We start from the raw sequence: 17,760 nt of genomic DNA, 5'->3' as shown, positions 1-17,760 counted from the left end.
TAGGTCCATACCATTTCTGTCCTTTATTGATCCCATATTTGCATGAAATGTTCCCTTGTTATCTCTAATTTTCTTGAAGAGATCTCTAGTCTTTCTTATTCTATTGTTTCCCTCTATTTCTTTGCACTGATCACTGAGGAAGGCTTTCTTATCTCTCCTTGCTATTCTTTGGAACTCTGCATTCAAATGGGTATATCTTTTTTCCTTTGCTTTTTGCTTCTCTTCTTTTTACAGCTATTTGTAAGGTCTTCTCAGACAGCAATTTTGCTTTTATGCATTTCTTTTTTGGGGGATGGTCTTGTTCCCTGTCTCCTGTATAATGTCATGAACCTCTGTCCATATTTCATCAGGCATTCTGTCTATGAGACCTAGTCCCTTAAATCTATTTCTCACTTCCACTGTATAGTCGTTAGGGATTTGACTTAGGTCATACCTGAATGGTCTAGTGGTTTTCCCTAGTTTCTTCAATTTAAGTCTGAATTTGCCAATAAGGAGTTCATGATCTGAGCCACAGTCAGCTCCCGGTCTTGTTTTTGCTGCCTATATAGAGCTTCTCCATCTTTGGCTGCAAAGAATATAATCAATCTGATTTCGGTGTTGACCATCTGGTGATGTCCATAATGACATATAATTGATACATAACCTGCAATTTTACACCAGTAAAAGACTATGTGTGGAAATTTACATTTCTAATAACATCAACTCAGAGTCAATATTTTATGTAGCTGGCAAGTCTCCGAGCCTAAGCTGAAGGAACACTTTGGCGGCCACTTTTTAATACCATGTTGACCCTCTCATCCCCTCTTCACAATCTGTTAAAAAAATCACAACTCAAGCACACTCACTTAAAAAATTCATTCAACAAATGTTTAATGTGTTTCTGCTATACACCAGCCAATACATCAGGGTGACTAGTGTTTTATGATGATGCTTGGCATGAAAAGACACATTAAGCCAAGCAGATTTCCTCTTTTGAAATCTAAGCCAAGAGATAGATACTCAGCTGGTAAGGTATTTCATGTAAAAGGTGGAACTGAAAGACCATTATGTAAAATGGCCCATGATGAGCATGTGCTAGGCCGTTCAGAGGAGGCAGAAATGAGGAATAAGTCTTAAAGAGGAACAGACAGAACTATAGATTCCTTTTGGGAAAAATCACATGGCTCACAAAAGAGAGGTGGAAAAGGTCTCTGCCCTCTCTGGGTAGAGAACTGCCCCATTGGTTCTTGTAGTTCCTGTCTGCATTCATAAATATTATACAATATAGGCTTCATTTTCTTCAGGAAGTTTGAATGATTCTTTGCTTTTCAATCCCAGATGAGCCCAAGCAGAAACTGCAATTTGAGTGATTCTTTCACCACATGTTTTTATGAGGACACACAGCACTTTCTATATTCATGTATCTGCATTGTATTTACACATCTGGATATCTGCTCTGTATTCTTTCTTCCTTTCTCATGCCCCAAAGTACCTTCTTTCATAATTTTTCTTTTTCTTAAGGAACTTCTTCCATCATTCTTTGAGTTATGCTTCCTGGAAATAAATTCTTGGTATTTCTTGAATTAATGTTTTGTTTTATCTTTCTTGAAGGAAGGAAATAGGATTCCGGGTTGCTCTTTTCTTTCAACAACTGAAAACTTTTGTCCCACTTTCTGGACTTCATGGTTTTGGATGAGAAATCTATTGTCATTAGAATTTTTTGTTCCTTATAAGTAAAATATCATGATTTTCTTGTTTTCAAGGGGTTGTTTGTCTTTAGTTTTCAGAAGTATGATGATGATATGTTTTGCTATAGATTTCTTTATGCCTCTCAAATTTGGGATTCAATAACTTCTTGAGTTATTCTTTATGCCTCTCAAATTTGGGATTTGATAACTTCTTGAGTTATTGAGTACATCATGAGAAATGCTGGACTGGAAGAAACACAAGCTGGAATCAAGATTGCTGGGAGAAATATCAATAACCTCAGATATGCAGATGACACCACCCTTATGGCAGAAAGTGAAGAGGAACTCAAAAGCCTCTTGATGAAAGTGAAAGTGGAGAGTGAAAAAGTGGGCTTAAAGCTCAACATTCAGAAAACGAAGATCATGGCATCTGGTCCTATCACTTCATGGGAAATAGATGGGGAAACAGTGGAAACAGTGTCAGACTTTATTTTTTGGGGCTCCAAAATCACTGCAGATGTTGACTGCAGCCATGAAATTAAAAGATGCTTACTCCTTGGAAGGAAAGTTATGACCAACCTAGATAGCATATTCAAAAGCAGAGACATTACTTTGCCAACAAAGGTCCATCCAGTCAAGGCTATGGTTTTTCCTGTGGTCATGTATGGATGTGAGAGTTGGACTGTGAAGGCGGCTGAGCGCCAAAGAATCGATGCTTTTGAACTGTGGTGTTGGAGAAGACTCTTGAGAGTCCCTTGGACTGCAAGGAGATCCAACCAGTCCATTCTGAAGGAGATCAGCCCTGGGATTTCTTTGGAAGGAACGATGCTAAAGCTGAAACTCCAGTACTTTGGCCACCTCATGCGAAGAGTTGACTCATTGGAAAAGACTCTGATGCTGGGAGGGATTGAGGGCAGGAGGAGAAGGGGAGGCCAGTTGATGAGATGGCTGGATGGCATCACTGACTCGATGGACTTGAGTCTGAGTGAACTCCGGGAGTTGGTGATGGACAGGGAGGCCTGGTGTGCTGCGATTCATGGGATCGCAAAGAGTCAGACACGACTGAGCACCTGAACTGAACTGAACTTATTGAATCTTGTAAGTTTATGTCTCTTTCAAAAATTGAAAAGTTTTCAGATGTTATTTCCTTTTCATCCCCTCTTTCCTTGATCTCTCCTCTGGCATTCTGATAACATGAATATTAGATCTTTTGCTGTACTCCCTCAGTTCCTTGATACTCTGCCCATTTTTTCCCTTTCAGTCTTTTTTCTCTCTCTTTTTCAGATTGGTTAATTTCTACTTCTCTATCTTCCATTTCACTGATTATTTCTCTGTCCTCCCCATTCTTCTGTTGAGCATGTCAACTGACTTTTGCATTTGCTATTGTATTTTTCAGTACTGAAATTTTCATTTTTTCAGTACTGAAGTACTTTATATCCTCTATTTTTTGAGACCTTCCATATTTTCCATTTGTTTCAGGCATGCTTGTAATCGCCATGTTAGAGAAATTTTATGATGACTGATTTCAAAATCTTCATCAGATCACTCTAAATCTCTGTTAGCTTGGTATTGGCATCTATTAATTGTCTTTTACCATTCACCTTGAGATCTTCCTGGGTCTTGGTATGGTGAGTGATTTTCAGTCGAAACACTGACATTTTGAGTACTATGTTAAGATATTCTTCATCTTATTTAAACCAGTTTTAGCTGGCTTTTCTGGATACCATTCTGTCAGGGGAGGGGGAGGTTGCTGCCTCTTTACTGCCCAGGTACCCTACTTGACCCCCATTGACTCTGAAGGACATTCTCCATGTTACTTCCAGGATAGGATAGTAGATCTGGCTCCCCACTAGGCCTCCTCTGACACCAGGGAACTGTGGTGGGAGAGACAGAGTGGCCTTGTTACCACTGGGTGGTGATAAAAGTCCTAATTCCTCATTAGACTTCCTCTGACAGTGTCCCAAAGGGGAGGAAAAGGGATACCTCATCACTGTCAGTGGGGTGGAAGACCATGCCTCCAACATGTGGGGGATCATTACTGCCCATAGGCAATGCTAAGTGCCTTGTTACAGCCTCCTGAGACAGGAAGTCTAAGATTCATGCTTGTACTTTGTTTGTGTGGACAGGTTTGGCACTGCAGGTTTTAGCTGCAGTATTTGGCTGGAGTAGAGCAGTCATGGTCTAAAAGTTTTCTGTCTGCTAGGTTGCCCTTTCTTGGTTCTCTAGCTACAAAGGGTATATATATATATGTGTGTGTGTGTGTGTGTGTGTATATATATATATATATATTTTTTTTTTTTTTTTTGGTCTACCCCTGTTGTTGTTTTCCTGTTGCTGGCTTCTTTGGATCCAAGTCTGGATATATGAGGCAAAAAGAAAACCCAGGAAACTCTCCACTCTGTTGTGCCTTGGGTCCTGAGATTCCTAGCCAGACTGCCTTCTCCTCACATTTCAGAGTCTCTTTATGTTAATTTATATATAAAATTCAGAAGCATAGGAAAAATTACATCTACTCCATCTTCTTGGAAGCAGAAGTCTGCCTCCATTAACATTTTGATATACATTGTTTTCACTTTATATTTCATAATGGGAAGTTGATTCCAATTGTCAAATTGGCAACACATTATTTTACACTTCACATTCTTGCCAGAGAATATAAGTGATGCTAAACACTCTGCTCCCCAATTACCATCAATGCTAGGTAGTAAGAAGCCATATTAAAGGAATATTACCTCAGAAGTCACAGCCTACTTGTAATGTGAAAAATTTTACCTTTGGTTCACATCACATCACTGAAATCTGCATATCTGGCCGCTGAGAGTAATGCTTATACTATAAAATGTGGAGGCACTGTATTGCATCTACACTGAACAAGATTATAATGTAAAAAGAAGTATATAATTAATAAAAAATAAAGTGATTTTAAGTTATTTGTAGAGGGTTAATAAGAGTATGGAGAAGGCAATGGCAACCCAGTCCAGTACTCTTGCCTGGGAAATCCCATGGATGGAGGAGCTTGGTGGGTTGTAGTCCATGGGGTCACTAAGAGTCAGACACAACTGAGCGACTTCACTTTCACTTTTCACTTTCATGCATTGGAGAAGGAAAAGGCAACCCACTCCAGTGTTCTTGGCTGAAGAATCCCAGGGACGGGGGAGCCTTGTGGGCTGTTGTCTATGGGGTCACACAGAGTCGGACACGACTGAAGTGACTTAGCAGCAGCAGCAGCAGCAATAAGAGTATGATGCACTACATCTCAGAGTATCCTTTTATGAAAACAATGAAAAAATCTCCTTCAGCTTTATATCACAAGAAGGTACACAACTTATTTATTTCTATATTTTGAAAAACTGCGATTTCTTTGCTTTGGCTACCAGGAAGTTCAGAGTCACTTTTGTTAATCCTTACAGTACCATACAGCAGAGACTTTGTATTGGCCTTACCTTCAGCTTCTTTTATTTTCCAGTCAAGATTTTGCTTTCATCCAGGTTTCCTCATGTATTTGGTTTTTATCCAGTAGCACAGTATGCATTTTGGTACCTGATCCCATTTATTTTAGAAACATACAGGTGCACAAATATGTTTAAAAAATAGAGGGTTTATAAGTTCTTAAAAGGATAGGAAATGATAGGAAATGAACCTCAGGGTTGTTCTCAACTCATAACAGAAACTTAGTAAGTGCCACCCAGTTTGATCCCACAAGGATTCTTTCTTAAGAGACCCTACAAGAACATATTTGTTGTCACATAATTTACCCTTTATTTGTTAGATGGAGTTTTATGAAGGGACAGACAAACACAAGTACTACCTGGAGCACTGAAGCACCACTGTGGAGAAACTGAAGACCACTCTCAGCTGAGTCAATTCCACCAGTGGCCAAAATGGGAAATCCAGGCAAAGCACGAGCAATGGAGGTCACAGCTCTCAAAGCGATAGGTCTGATGGCTATGCCTATGGAAAATAAGGGTGATCAGGGGTTAGAGTATTGACCACTTGAGCATATCGCCTTATAACACTACTGTGTGACGGCAGTGTTGTACTAGACAAAATTCAATTTCATCTCTACTTAAGATATATGAGTATGCAAAACAGAAACATTGCTATGTTTCAAAGTATGTTCATTTATAAATGGATAGATTCTTATTTTAAGGACTTTGATGCTATTATTGCATGCAGGAATGTTAGGCAAGTGGGTAGAGCAATGCAAACTCCTGCATAAAATACATACATACTACAATTTGATATATAGTACCATGTAAAAGATCGTATGGAACACTCAAGCATCTGTTTGAGAAAGAACAAGGAATGGCAGATTTTGTAAAAGAAAAACAATCACATACAGTGCATAAATAGACATACAGCTCTGTTATGTTTCCACGAAGTATAAAGCAGCTGGTGTGAATCGAGATACTGCAAAACAAGTAAGGTGCTGATGAACTTACAGATTCCATATTGCACTTTACATGTATTTTCCCAAATCTGACGAAACACAGTGAGCCTAATCTAATTTTTCATATGTTAGAAATTTTTAACCAAGTTAAAGAGAATTGACTAGAATTCAGTAATTAGAGAGTGTATATTTGATTTTTTATACATTATTTAACCAAACATTACCAATACATTATTTGCTAAGCGTAATAAAAGCTGCAGGGATGGACAGAAGACATTTTTAGGTCATATTTCACATGATTACACTTTATAAGGCTGCTTAGACTCTCAAGGGTTAACACAATCTGGAGTAAATTAATGTTCTCACAATATAGCTATATAATTTAATATTTCTGATGTACACTCATAAGTCAATGGCCCCTTAAAGGCATTTTCTGAAGTAAAAGTAGTTTCTTTTGTGCAAGAATGTGGCATTGCCTCAACCATACCTCCACAAACAACTAAACAAGTGAAAGGTAAAACAAGTCTTTGGTGGTGAGTCCTTTGGCATCCTGTCCACCTTCACCAGCATCTTTACCAGTATTCTCAGTATGTATTTATTGGTGTTCCCATTAAGGAAGCACAAAGAGCTTTCATTAAAATCAGTGATTGGGCTTCCTTGGTCACTCAGTGGTAAAGAATCCACCTGCCAATGCAGGAGACATGAATTCTATCCTCGATCCACGAAGATCCCACATGCCGAGGAGCAACTAAGCTCGTGTGCCGTAACTATTGAGCCTGTGCACTAGAGCCTAGGAGCCACAACTACTGAGCCCGTGTGCTGCAATGAGAAGTCTGCACACCACAACTACAGGGCAGCCCTTAGTCACTGGCAACCCACTCCAGGGTTCTTGCCTGGAGAATCCCAGGGAGGGGGAGCCTGGTGGGCTGCCGTCTATGGGGTCACACAGAGTCGGACACGACCGAAGTGACTTAGCAGCAGCAGAGACAAGCCCTCACATCAATGAAGACCCAGCATAGCCAAGAGTAAGTAAGTAAACAGAAATAAATTTTTAAAAAAACATAAAAATAATTTAAAAAATAAAATCGGTGGTTTTCTTTTCATCTTGTTCATTTCAGATGAAACTGAATTTATGTGTAACTAATGCTTTTGCATTCAACACCAAAATGTTTGTGGAAATGACTACTTGGTGCTCCCAAACCTAAAAATATCTTCCTCTGGATATTAGTATTCTTAGGCAAGAACATTCAATGCTGAAACTTCGGAATTCCATAACTGACATTTAAATACAAGGCAGTGAGTTAGGGCCATTTAGAAACTGAACATCAAAACCCTATTTCTATTTTAAAATATTTAGCAGTGACTTCTTCTTAGTCTGAATGTTTTAATCATTGAAAAAGGTGAACACAGTGGACAGGAGGATGCATGGAAAGAATACACACACACATACTTGTAAAAACATATCTTCAGCTATACTAAAAAGAAATTTTGAGAGTAAAGGTTAGAAGAAAGCATTTTTAGGGAATTTGTAACTTGAATCTTTTAGACAGACATATAGCTATCCTGGCATAATATAAATGACATGTTCAATATATACTAAGTTGATGGCTCCTTTACACACATGTTACTTTGAAGCAATAAAGAAATATTGGGATTCTTTTTTTTTTTTTTTTTCTTATTCAGTTGACCCTAGAGAGTAAAGGAAATTTGTGCTAAGCAGATAAATAATTTATTTCTAACTGCACTGTTAGAAGACTATCATTAACACTAAGGGGTAAAGTTTCAAAGTGGTACACAGGGATTTGGCCACATATTCCAATTGATATTAATGGACATCAAATGGCAAAATCCCAGAACACAGCTTTGAAAATTTAACCAGTTCCATTTAAAGGGCAACATTATTACACAGGTGTTAAAGAACATCAGCAAACCCTCAGTGGCATTTTAAAATGTTCTGTTAGGTCAATAAGATGTTTTCTACTTGATGTTTCCCTTCTTTTTCTAAAGCTTTTCTAATTTACCTAATGAACATGAAAACCTTTCAAACTAATAAAGGCATCTTTTTAAAAATTAAGAGTAATTATGTTCTCTAAGGAAATGTGATCCAAAAATGAAGAAATGGATCCTTCTGTTGCTGGGTAATAGTAAATTCAGTTTTAATTTCCATTATAAATCCTATTTGATTGGTTTTCTTAATAACTTGATTTAAATGAAATATAATCTACCTGTTCTCAGCATTTTTTATGGGGAATAGGTTTTAAAAATGACTTTTATCTGCCATGAAAGGTTTTTGGAAGGAAACTAAAGGTACATAAAAAGATCTTTCAAATTGTTATACAGAAACTTTTTTTAGTTTTAAAATGACAGAAATGAGGAAATAATAGATTCAATATAAAAATAAACTTCTGGTCACATATAGCAATACCACAAGATTATACATATGTTAATCAAAATGCATAAAGATTTTCAAAATCATGACTATTGAGATAATTTTTTTTTTAAATTTTGGCACTGCTATGGTAATTAATGATTTTAGATCAAAAACCAGGGAGGAAGAGGCCAGTTCAAGAAGCTCAAGGAATTAAAAGTAGACTCCATCCTAAAGGAAACAACAAGGTTTAAACTTAAAAAATTGAAATTCTATTAGCTTAAATTAACTAATAGGAAACATGCAATTTAAATTAAGTCTTCATCTACATGGGATAACCAGATGGGCCTGATGGGGAATTCAGTTACATCAAGCATTTCCGTTTCAAATGTGTAGGATATGCCAAGGAAAGTTAGCCATCCCTGAATCCCCACATTTTGAAAAAAGCTGCAGGTTCAAACAAAGAAACAAACAAAAGTGAACCAGACCTGTGAGTTCCAACACTGATGCCAAGACATGTACCATTAAGAAAACTTTGCATTCATTTAAATATCATATATTTTATAATTACTCCTAGAAAGAAGGGAATTTGAAGATGAACTAGTTACAGTATCAAAGAAACAACAGGCTCAACTGCTCAGGTTAAAATTCTAGCTCCACTATTTACAAGCTGTGTAATCTTGTGAAAATTTCTCAATCTTTTAATCTATAAAATAATAAAATTTTAATAACTTTACAGAGCTGTTCTGAGGATTAATTATATATATATATATATATAAAGGGCTAGCTCATGATGAAGATTATATGTGTGTGCTAAGTCGCTTCAGTTGTGTCTGACTCTTTGCCACCTCATAGACTGTAGCCTGCCAGGCTCCTCTGTCCACAGGATTCTCCAGGCTAGAATACCGAAGTGGGTTGCCATTTCCTCCTCCAGGGGATCTTCCTGACCCAGGTGTCGAACTTGGGTCTCTGGTATTGCAAACTGATTGAGTCACCAGGGAGGTGCCAAATATTATACAAATGTTTGCTATTATAACCTGTACTACCCTAAAAGGACAACTGATTTCAGAGGGAGCATTTCTTTAGCTTACTTTGTGCCTTCTATGTTGTTGCTGTGTGCTTAGTAATGCAATTTTTTTTTTATTGTAGACAAAAGCATGATGCCTAGGATGATGAAACTTTATAACCTCTGCTCCCTTAGAAGAACCATCTCCTGCTTCTTTTCCCCATCTTTACTGAGTGACGTCATGATGCTGGTAGGATTAACTGACTCCAAAGCTAAAAATCTCAAACACAGACATCCATATATTACATTTTTTTTTTTTTGAGAATCAGAAGGTCCATGTGCTAAATCAATATGCAAAACTTTAAACGACATCAGAACTTGAGCTTATTTGTGAGAAGTAAGCAGAACTTTACTTAGCATGACTAAATCCTTGAAGAGAAAAGACTTTTTTAATGGGCAAGATAGTGTGGAACATATGCTAATTTTGGATAACTGAAATTTTGAATAATTGAGTTTAATTCTGTTTGTTTTTGCCTTAATCATTTGACTTCTAGGACAGCTACTGTTACAGAATTAATTGTTAGAGCTAAGTCCACAATAAACTCCCTGATAATAGCTCTAGCTGGCAATAAAACAGAAATTGGGTTATAATACTCACTCGTGCTCACTGTGTATACAAAAAGAAAATGTAGTTTTAATTTGCTTACATTAATTAAAATATAATGAATTAAGTGGATAACAAATTCATTAGAAATTGAACTTTGACTGCCTAATTGTTAACAGTTTTAACATCACATAGAAGAAAGAAAATAGTAGCAAATCTAAACTTTCAAGGATTTAGGAGTTGAGATTGATTTTTATAAAACATAAATCAAGCACCAAAAATTTATATTTTAAAACAACTTTAAAATGTTAATGAACCTAATATACTGATAAATATGTAAAGCACAACTAATTAAAAATACATCTCTACACACGGATTAAAATCCCCTGAGAAAATTAGCATAATTCAACCAGAAACTGAAGTACTAGAAGGATCAGGGTTATATCAAGAGATGTGAAATCTAAACAGGAGAAATGGGAGAGAGAAAACCAGTTGTTTTATATTGTTATTTCAGGCTTATTGTAAAACTAAAATTTTTCTTATGAGATGTTTTAATTTTTGTTAAGTATTTCAAGAAAATTTCTCCCAGTCTTTATATCTTTATAACTGTTGATCTGCTTTATAACATATTCAATATGTTCATAGTCAATTCATATTCAATAATTTGGTACCTAGAATGTGCTAGACATTTTATTTTAAAGCAATAGAATTAATACTATTTACCAAAGAAGGGGACATTTACCTCTCTGGGTGCTTGCTCATGAAGTGATTTCCAAATTCCCTGATACTAGACAGGGAGACGGGGCCTTAATATACAGCATGAGTTTTAACCCTTGCAGTGCTGTGCAGGTAGATGCTATCGTGTATGTGAAGAAAGGGTAGTTCAACCTGAATAAAACTTGTTTGATGTCACAGTTTAAAAGTGTAAAGATCAAATCTCTGTGTGGAGTCCATACTTTTGAACTGAGAACTGACAGTGCAGCAATTATGATGAGCATCACCTTCAGAAAGCCAGTATCAGTACTGCCTGTGGTCTAATGCTCAGACGGTTTCGAAAGTCCACCCAAGTAGGTGTAAGTCTTGACTCTATTACTTTACACAATTGTGACTTTGAGCAAGCTCCTCAGCTTCCTAGAACATCAGTTTTTGGTATCGGTGAAACAGGAACATCAACAACAACAATATCATAGCAACTTGGGGACTATTACATGATACAGTTTGTGGAAAGCATTCAGTCCAGTGCCTGGTTTGTAGTGTATAAAGGTTGATATTACTACTGAAGTCACAGAAAATTGATCAGAGAAACAAGCATTCACTAGAAACATGTGTGGTTAAACACTTAATACTTAAGGGGTGTTAGTTAATATTCTAGATAGTAAATTTGGAGATCCTAAGTCATTTCATTTCCAAAAAATATAGTTTAAGTCTATGATTGCAAATGCATTTATTTGTGTGATGAACTTTTATTAGATTTATAATGCAATTGCAATATCTAAAGGTATATGTCTTACCCTGAAACCCCATTTTGAGAAATATAATCCATTAGTGCATAGATACAAAGTTACATGCACAAAGATGTTCCTTGAAATACTGTTTTATATAACAAAACAGTGAAAAACAACCTAAATAATCACTAGTAGTTACGCTAGAAAATAAATTATAGTTCATTCATGTATGATGCTGCAGGAAACTTTTAAAATTGACATGGAAATATGTCTAGGATACATAGTTATGTGTTAAATCACAAGTAACAGAACAATATATAGGGTGTGATCCCATTTTAGGTAAAGAAAAAATATGATTACACTTAGTATGTGGACATGTAAATGCACAGAATACTGTGTTTTAAACTGCTAAGAATTATCTCTGGGGAAACAGGCTGAAGAACTTTCAAGTTTGAGATCTGTACTTCCATATTATTTGATTCTCTTAGGTAAGAAAGTGTTTATGATTCACTTCTGCAATGAAAAATGACTTTTTTTTTAATAATGCGTCTGAAACAATACAGGAATAGGCATTTTCAGATTCTGTGCTGTGAAACTTTTATGTACAAGATGTGCAGTGCTTCTACTCTCTGTACTTTCAGAAGAGCAGTTTTGGTTCTATATCTAATATTTTAAGTAAAATATTAACAGAATATATCCAAAACAGGGTGAACAGGATGACTGATCTCTGTCCCTGTCTTTCTTTCACAGATACACACACATAATGAGATGGAACCAGAGCTAGAAAAAGCATATAAATAGTTTTGTTTGGAATCAAAGGGTAAGCAAAATCAGTAAAGTTAAATTTCAGTAAAGCTAATTGTCAGTTTTATGAAGTAGTTTAGGCTACAGTGATTTAGCAGAATACAAGAAAGCAAGAAAATGTATCACACTTATACCAATTAAGGATATTGAGTTCTATTACTAAAGTATGCAATTTTAATTTTAACAATATCTGTCAAAATAAATTCTATCCCCATAATTTAAAATGTGTGTGTGTGTATATATATATATATATATACACACACATACATACATATATTATATGCAAATAGTTTATTATGTAAAGTTAATTCCACTGTTTCGGCTACAATAAAATTAATTTTTAAATAAAAATTTTAAACAATAATATGTATATGTGTGGAGTATAAAATGGCTGAAAGTATTAATAATCTAATGGTTGTCTTCAAGTATTTAAGAGGTAATCATGAAGAAAGATTCCATCTATGTTTTTTCTCAAAAGATAACTAGAACCAATGGTTAAGCACACACTTTTGGTTCTATTATTATTTTTTATCATTAATTAATATCATTAAAATTTGCCAGTTGTAAATTCAGCAACAGAAGTAGCCACATTGGTATGCCCCTATCACTTGAAACTAAATGGGTATTTGGCAGGTAGTGGCCAGTAGAAAAGACCTCTGTACTATAGAAAATATTGGATTATATGATCTCTTCCAATTAAAAATTCCAGGATACTATGAACTTTGTCATGGTATTTTAAGGAGTAATTTTATATGCTCTGTGGTTTCCCAGTAGATACCAGTGATGAAGCTAACATATAAAAGGATTGATTATAAGTGAAAGTCAAATTTTAACATTCAATGCATTCAATATGGGCTTCCCTGGTGGCTCAGATGGTAAAGCGTCTGCCCACAAAGTGGGAGACCTGGGTTTGATCCCTGGAATTGGGAAGATCCCCTGGAGAAGGATAAGTCAAATATACTTCAATAAATTTTTTAAAAAATAAGACTAAATTTTGTAACTAATTTTGTAACTAATAAAGAATTGTTGTCCACATATGATAAAAGCAAGAATACAAGTATAATTGTTGGCTAGGATTTAGATAGAAACAATAGTAATTTATGACCTAGCTTGCCTAGGAAGTCCCAGTTTGTCACACCTATATTTATTTGTAATTACATGATGCAATTATAAATACCATCCCCTTTCACTCAAAAAGCACCTAGTTTGGATTACAAATTATAATGAAATTGTATTTAGGGATTATAGCACAAAGATAATTATGGAAGCAAATGAAATTTGATTTAGAACAAAATCATAATCTATGAAAAAATTAGGAACTGACTACACTGTCCAAGACTCAAAGGATGGCATGAAGAGACACATTTCCTTGAATTTATTACTAGAAGGAAAAATATAGGGTATTTATATGTGATATCTGGGCATAATTATTCTATATGTTCTTTCTATTTTCAACCTGTAGGTGGCCACCACAAGCTACACTTATTAAACAACTCATTAGTAGCATTTTCAATACTGTCCTCTTCAGATAATTAGCAATTTATTTAAATAACCAATTTCTGTAGAAATAATTGCCATGAAATGCCCTGAACCTACTTTTTTATAAACTATAATAAAAGTGTTAAGATAATCCCTGACATTTGCAAATGCCATTAGTTCACCTTTCCTTTTGATAGTGCTATGGCATTATGCTTAAACAATTACCCGATAACACAGCCGTTTAATGAAACAGTACAGTAAGCACATTCTTCAGTATGGTCAGCAAGGACATTCAGATTTAGAAAGAAATCCAGCATGCAGACATGTTAACATTAAGTAAAGACACACAGACAAAAGAAAAAAGATTACTGAAATAAGTACATTGCTGCTATTTCCAACTTGGTTAGTTTTCATAGTAGATGCTACAACATATGTATTCTCTTTGGAAACAAGAATGGAAAGTTTTGCAAATTGGTTCATGCAATTGGCTGGTGTTAATTAAAATCATGTGAATCTATGAATATGCAAAATATACTCACCATATTATTTGTTCAGTAACCTCTACACAAGAGAAATAAGTAGAGAATTTTTCTTACTCTCATTTTTAAAATATTTAAGTATGTTTTTACTTACAAAATGATGCAAATTTTCAAAGCAGAGTTATCAAGAAAAACTATAAATTGCTTTTACATCTCAGCTGGTATTTAGCATTTAAAATGGACCAGGGTTTGGATCTCAGCTTCTTCCTTGTTATTCAGCTCCCTATTCTAAGACCTACTGATAAGGGCTCATGGTATGTTTCTGAGTCACCAGAGATAAAACTCTCTGAGACTGTCACAATTTTTAAGCTGTAGGCCTTTATATGATAAAACCGGACTAGAATTCAAAACCAATGGCTGTATCACTTTATAGCAAAAAGAAAATACTCCTAAGGGTCTACTGAATACCAGGTGCTCTACTAAGACTAGAGATTTCTTCAAGAATATCAGAGATACCAAGCGAACATTACATGCAAAGATGGGCTCAATAAAGGACAGAAATGGTATGGACCTAACAGAAGCAGAATAGATTAAGAAGAGGTGACAAGAATGCACAGAAGAACTGTACAAAAAAGATCTTCATGACCCAGATAACCACAATGGTGTGATCACTCACCTAGACCAGGTATCTTGGAGTCCAAAGTCAAATGGGCTTTAGGAAACCACAATGAACAAAGCTAGTAGAGGTGATGGAATTCCAGCTGAGCTATTTCAGATCCTAAAAGATGATGCTGTTAAAGTGCTGCACTCAATATGCCAGCAAATTTGGAAAACTCAGCAGTGGCCACAGGACTTGAAAAGGCCAGTTTTCATTCCAATTCCAAAGAAAGGCAATGCCAAAGAATGCTCAAACTACCACACAATTGCACTCATCCCACACTCTAGCAAAGTAATGTTCAAAATTCTCTTTTGTTGAAGTGAGGCTTTAATAGTATGTGAACTGAGAACTTCCAGATGTTCAAGCTGGATTTAGAAAAGCCAGAGGAACTAGAGATCAAATTGCCAACATCCGTTGAATCATAGAAAAAGCAAAAGAACTCCAGAAAAAACAGCTACTTTTGCTTTATTGACTATGCCAAAGCCTTTGACTATGTGGATCACAATAAACTGTGGAAAATTCTGAAAGAGATGGGAATACCAGACCACCTGACCTTCCTCTTGAGAAGTCTGTGTGCAGGTCAGGAAGCAACAGTTAGAACTGGACATGGAACAACAGACTGGTTCCAAATCGGGAAAGGAGTATGTCAAGGCTGTATATTGTCACCCTGCTTATTTAACTTATATGCAGAGTACATCATGACAAATGCTGGGCTGGATGAAGCACAAGCTGGAATCAAGACTGCTGGGAGAAATATCAATAACCTCAGATATGCAGATGACACCACCCTTATGGCAGAAAGTGAAGAAGAACTAAAGAGCCTCTTAATGACAGTGAAAGAGGAGAGTGAAAAAGTTGGCTTAAAACTCAACATTCAAAAAACTAAGATCATGGCATTTGGTCCCACCACTTCATGGCAAATAGGGAAACAATGGCAACAGTGACACTTTATTTTCTTGGGCTCCAAAATCGCTGCAGATGGTGACTACAACCATGAAATCAGATGATGCTTGCTCCTTGGAAGAAAAGCTATGACCAACCTAGACAGCATATTAGAAAGCAAACATTACTTTGCCATCAAAGGTCTGTCTAGTTAAAGCTATGGTTTTTCCAGTGGTCATGTGTGGATATGAGAGTTGGACCATAAAGAAGGCTGAGTGATGAAGAATTGATGTTGGAGAAGACTCTTGAGAGTCCCTTGGACTGCAAGGAGATCCAACCAGTCCATCCTAAAGGAAATCAGTCCTGAATATTCATTGGACAGACTGATGCTGAAACTGAAGGTCCAATACATTGGCCACCTAATGCAAAGAACTGAATCACTGAAAAAGACCCTGATGCTGGGAAAGACTGAAGGTAGGAGGAGAAGGGGACAACAGAGGATGAGATGGTTGGATGGCATCACAGACTCGATGGACATGAGTTTGAGCAAGCTCTAGGAGTTGGTGATGGACAGGGAAGCCTGGTGTTGTGTAGTCCATGGTGTTGCATAGAGTTGGACATGACTGAGCGACTGAACTAAACTGAACTACTAAGTTAGCTCAGACCGTAAAGAATCTGCCTGCAAATCAGGAGACCTGGGATTGGGAGATTCCAGGTCTTCCCAATTGAGATTGGGATTTGATCCCTGAATTGGGAAGATCCACTCGAGAAGGGAATGGCAACTCACTCCAGTATTCTTGACTGGAGAATTCCATGGACAGAAGAGCCTGGCTATGGTCCATGGGTTCGCAAAGAGTTGTACCTAACTGAGCGACTAACATTTTCACTTTCATTACTAAGTTACTTACACATTATTTATAACTTCACAACAAGTTGTATATACATTATTCCCCCTGTACAGTTGAAGAAATTCAGAAAAGTTAAATACCAAATGTATATAAGAAAGACAGGGTCATGTAGTGAAGTAACACATTATAGCAATAAAATAATTAGTTCACAATGTGACCATAAAATACATTGATAGGTTTGAATTTGAGGGTTTTTCTTTATTTCCAGATTACCATATCCTTCTGTCTCTTTTGTTTAAGTACCTCTGGCAGTGCTATAAACCTGTAAATACAACAAATTTACCTATATATATAAATATATGACTATTTAAAAATACATATTTCCTTGGTGAAGAGATTCGGAACCATGAGTTAGCATATTTGGTGTATAAATATTTCCCATTTGATTTTGCTTAAGAATGTTCAGGACAAATGTTATGAAACCACATAAAAATCTCACAGTCTATGTGTGTTCAAAAATGGTTATTCAAAGACGAGAAAGAGGAAGTTTAAAATGATGGTAATGCTGATAATTAGAAGTAGGCTTTGCTCTTGGAGACCCAGGACATTTAAAAATGAAGACATAAAAAATAACAAAAAGAGTTCTCACATTCAGTAGGATCATATTATCTCTTTCTTTGGAATGTCATATATTTCTTTCCTCTCTGAAATTCTGTACTCAGTTTACACTGTAGGTGTTTCCATGGTCAGGGTGTCCATGGTCACACCTGCTCTACCATCAAAATTTTCCTTTTATTCTCGTTCTTTTTATTTGACAATGAATTACCAGTGTAAATTTCTGTGTCCTATGATAAGGCTGTATTTCTCACAGCCTGACGAAACCCAGGTTGTACAGCAAGCACTGGGGTTTTGTTCTCTTCTCTGGGGTGGATACCTCTCAAAGATAATAATGGGCTTAATTTTTTTTTTATTGAAGTATAGTTAATTTATAATAATACATTAATTTCAGGTGTACAGCACAATGATTCAGTATTTTCACAGACTATACTCCACTGAATGTTATCACGAGAGCATAGCTTAGTTTCCTGTGCTATACAATACATCCTTGTTGCTTAGCTATTTTATACACA

At 36.1% G+C, this 17,760-nt stretch overlaps 1 protein-coding gene across 1 annotated transcript in view; it reads right to left on the bottom strand.

Moving 5' to 3' along the window:
* The window catches only part of DPYD (dihydropyrimidine dehydrogenase), a 957,062-nt gene that overhangs the window by 177,992 nt on the left and 761,310 nt on the right, over positions 1 to 17,760 (bottom strand). The window contains exon 19 of the mRNA XM_055585018.1: positions 5,476 to 5,618. Coding sequence (XP_055440993.1) covers positions 5,476 to 5,618 — 143 coding nt within the window. The remainder of the gene's footprint in view (positions 1 to 5,475; positions 5,619 to 17,760) is intronic.

The sequence above is a fragment of the Bubalus kerabau genome, chromosome 6 (genome assembly GCF_029407905.1).
Source record: "Bubalus kerabau isolate K-KA32 ecotype Philippines breed swamp buffalo chromosome 6, PCC_UOA_SB_1v2, whole genome shotgun sequence".
NCBI lineage: Eukaryota > Metazoa > Chordata > Mammalia > Artiodactyla > Bovidae > Bubalus > Bubalus kerabau.
This window is presented reverse-complemented; position numbering and strand designations above follow the sequence as displayed.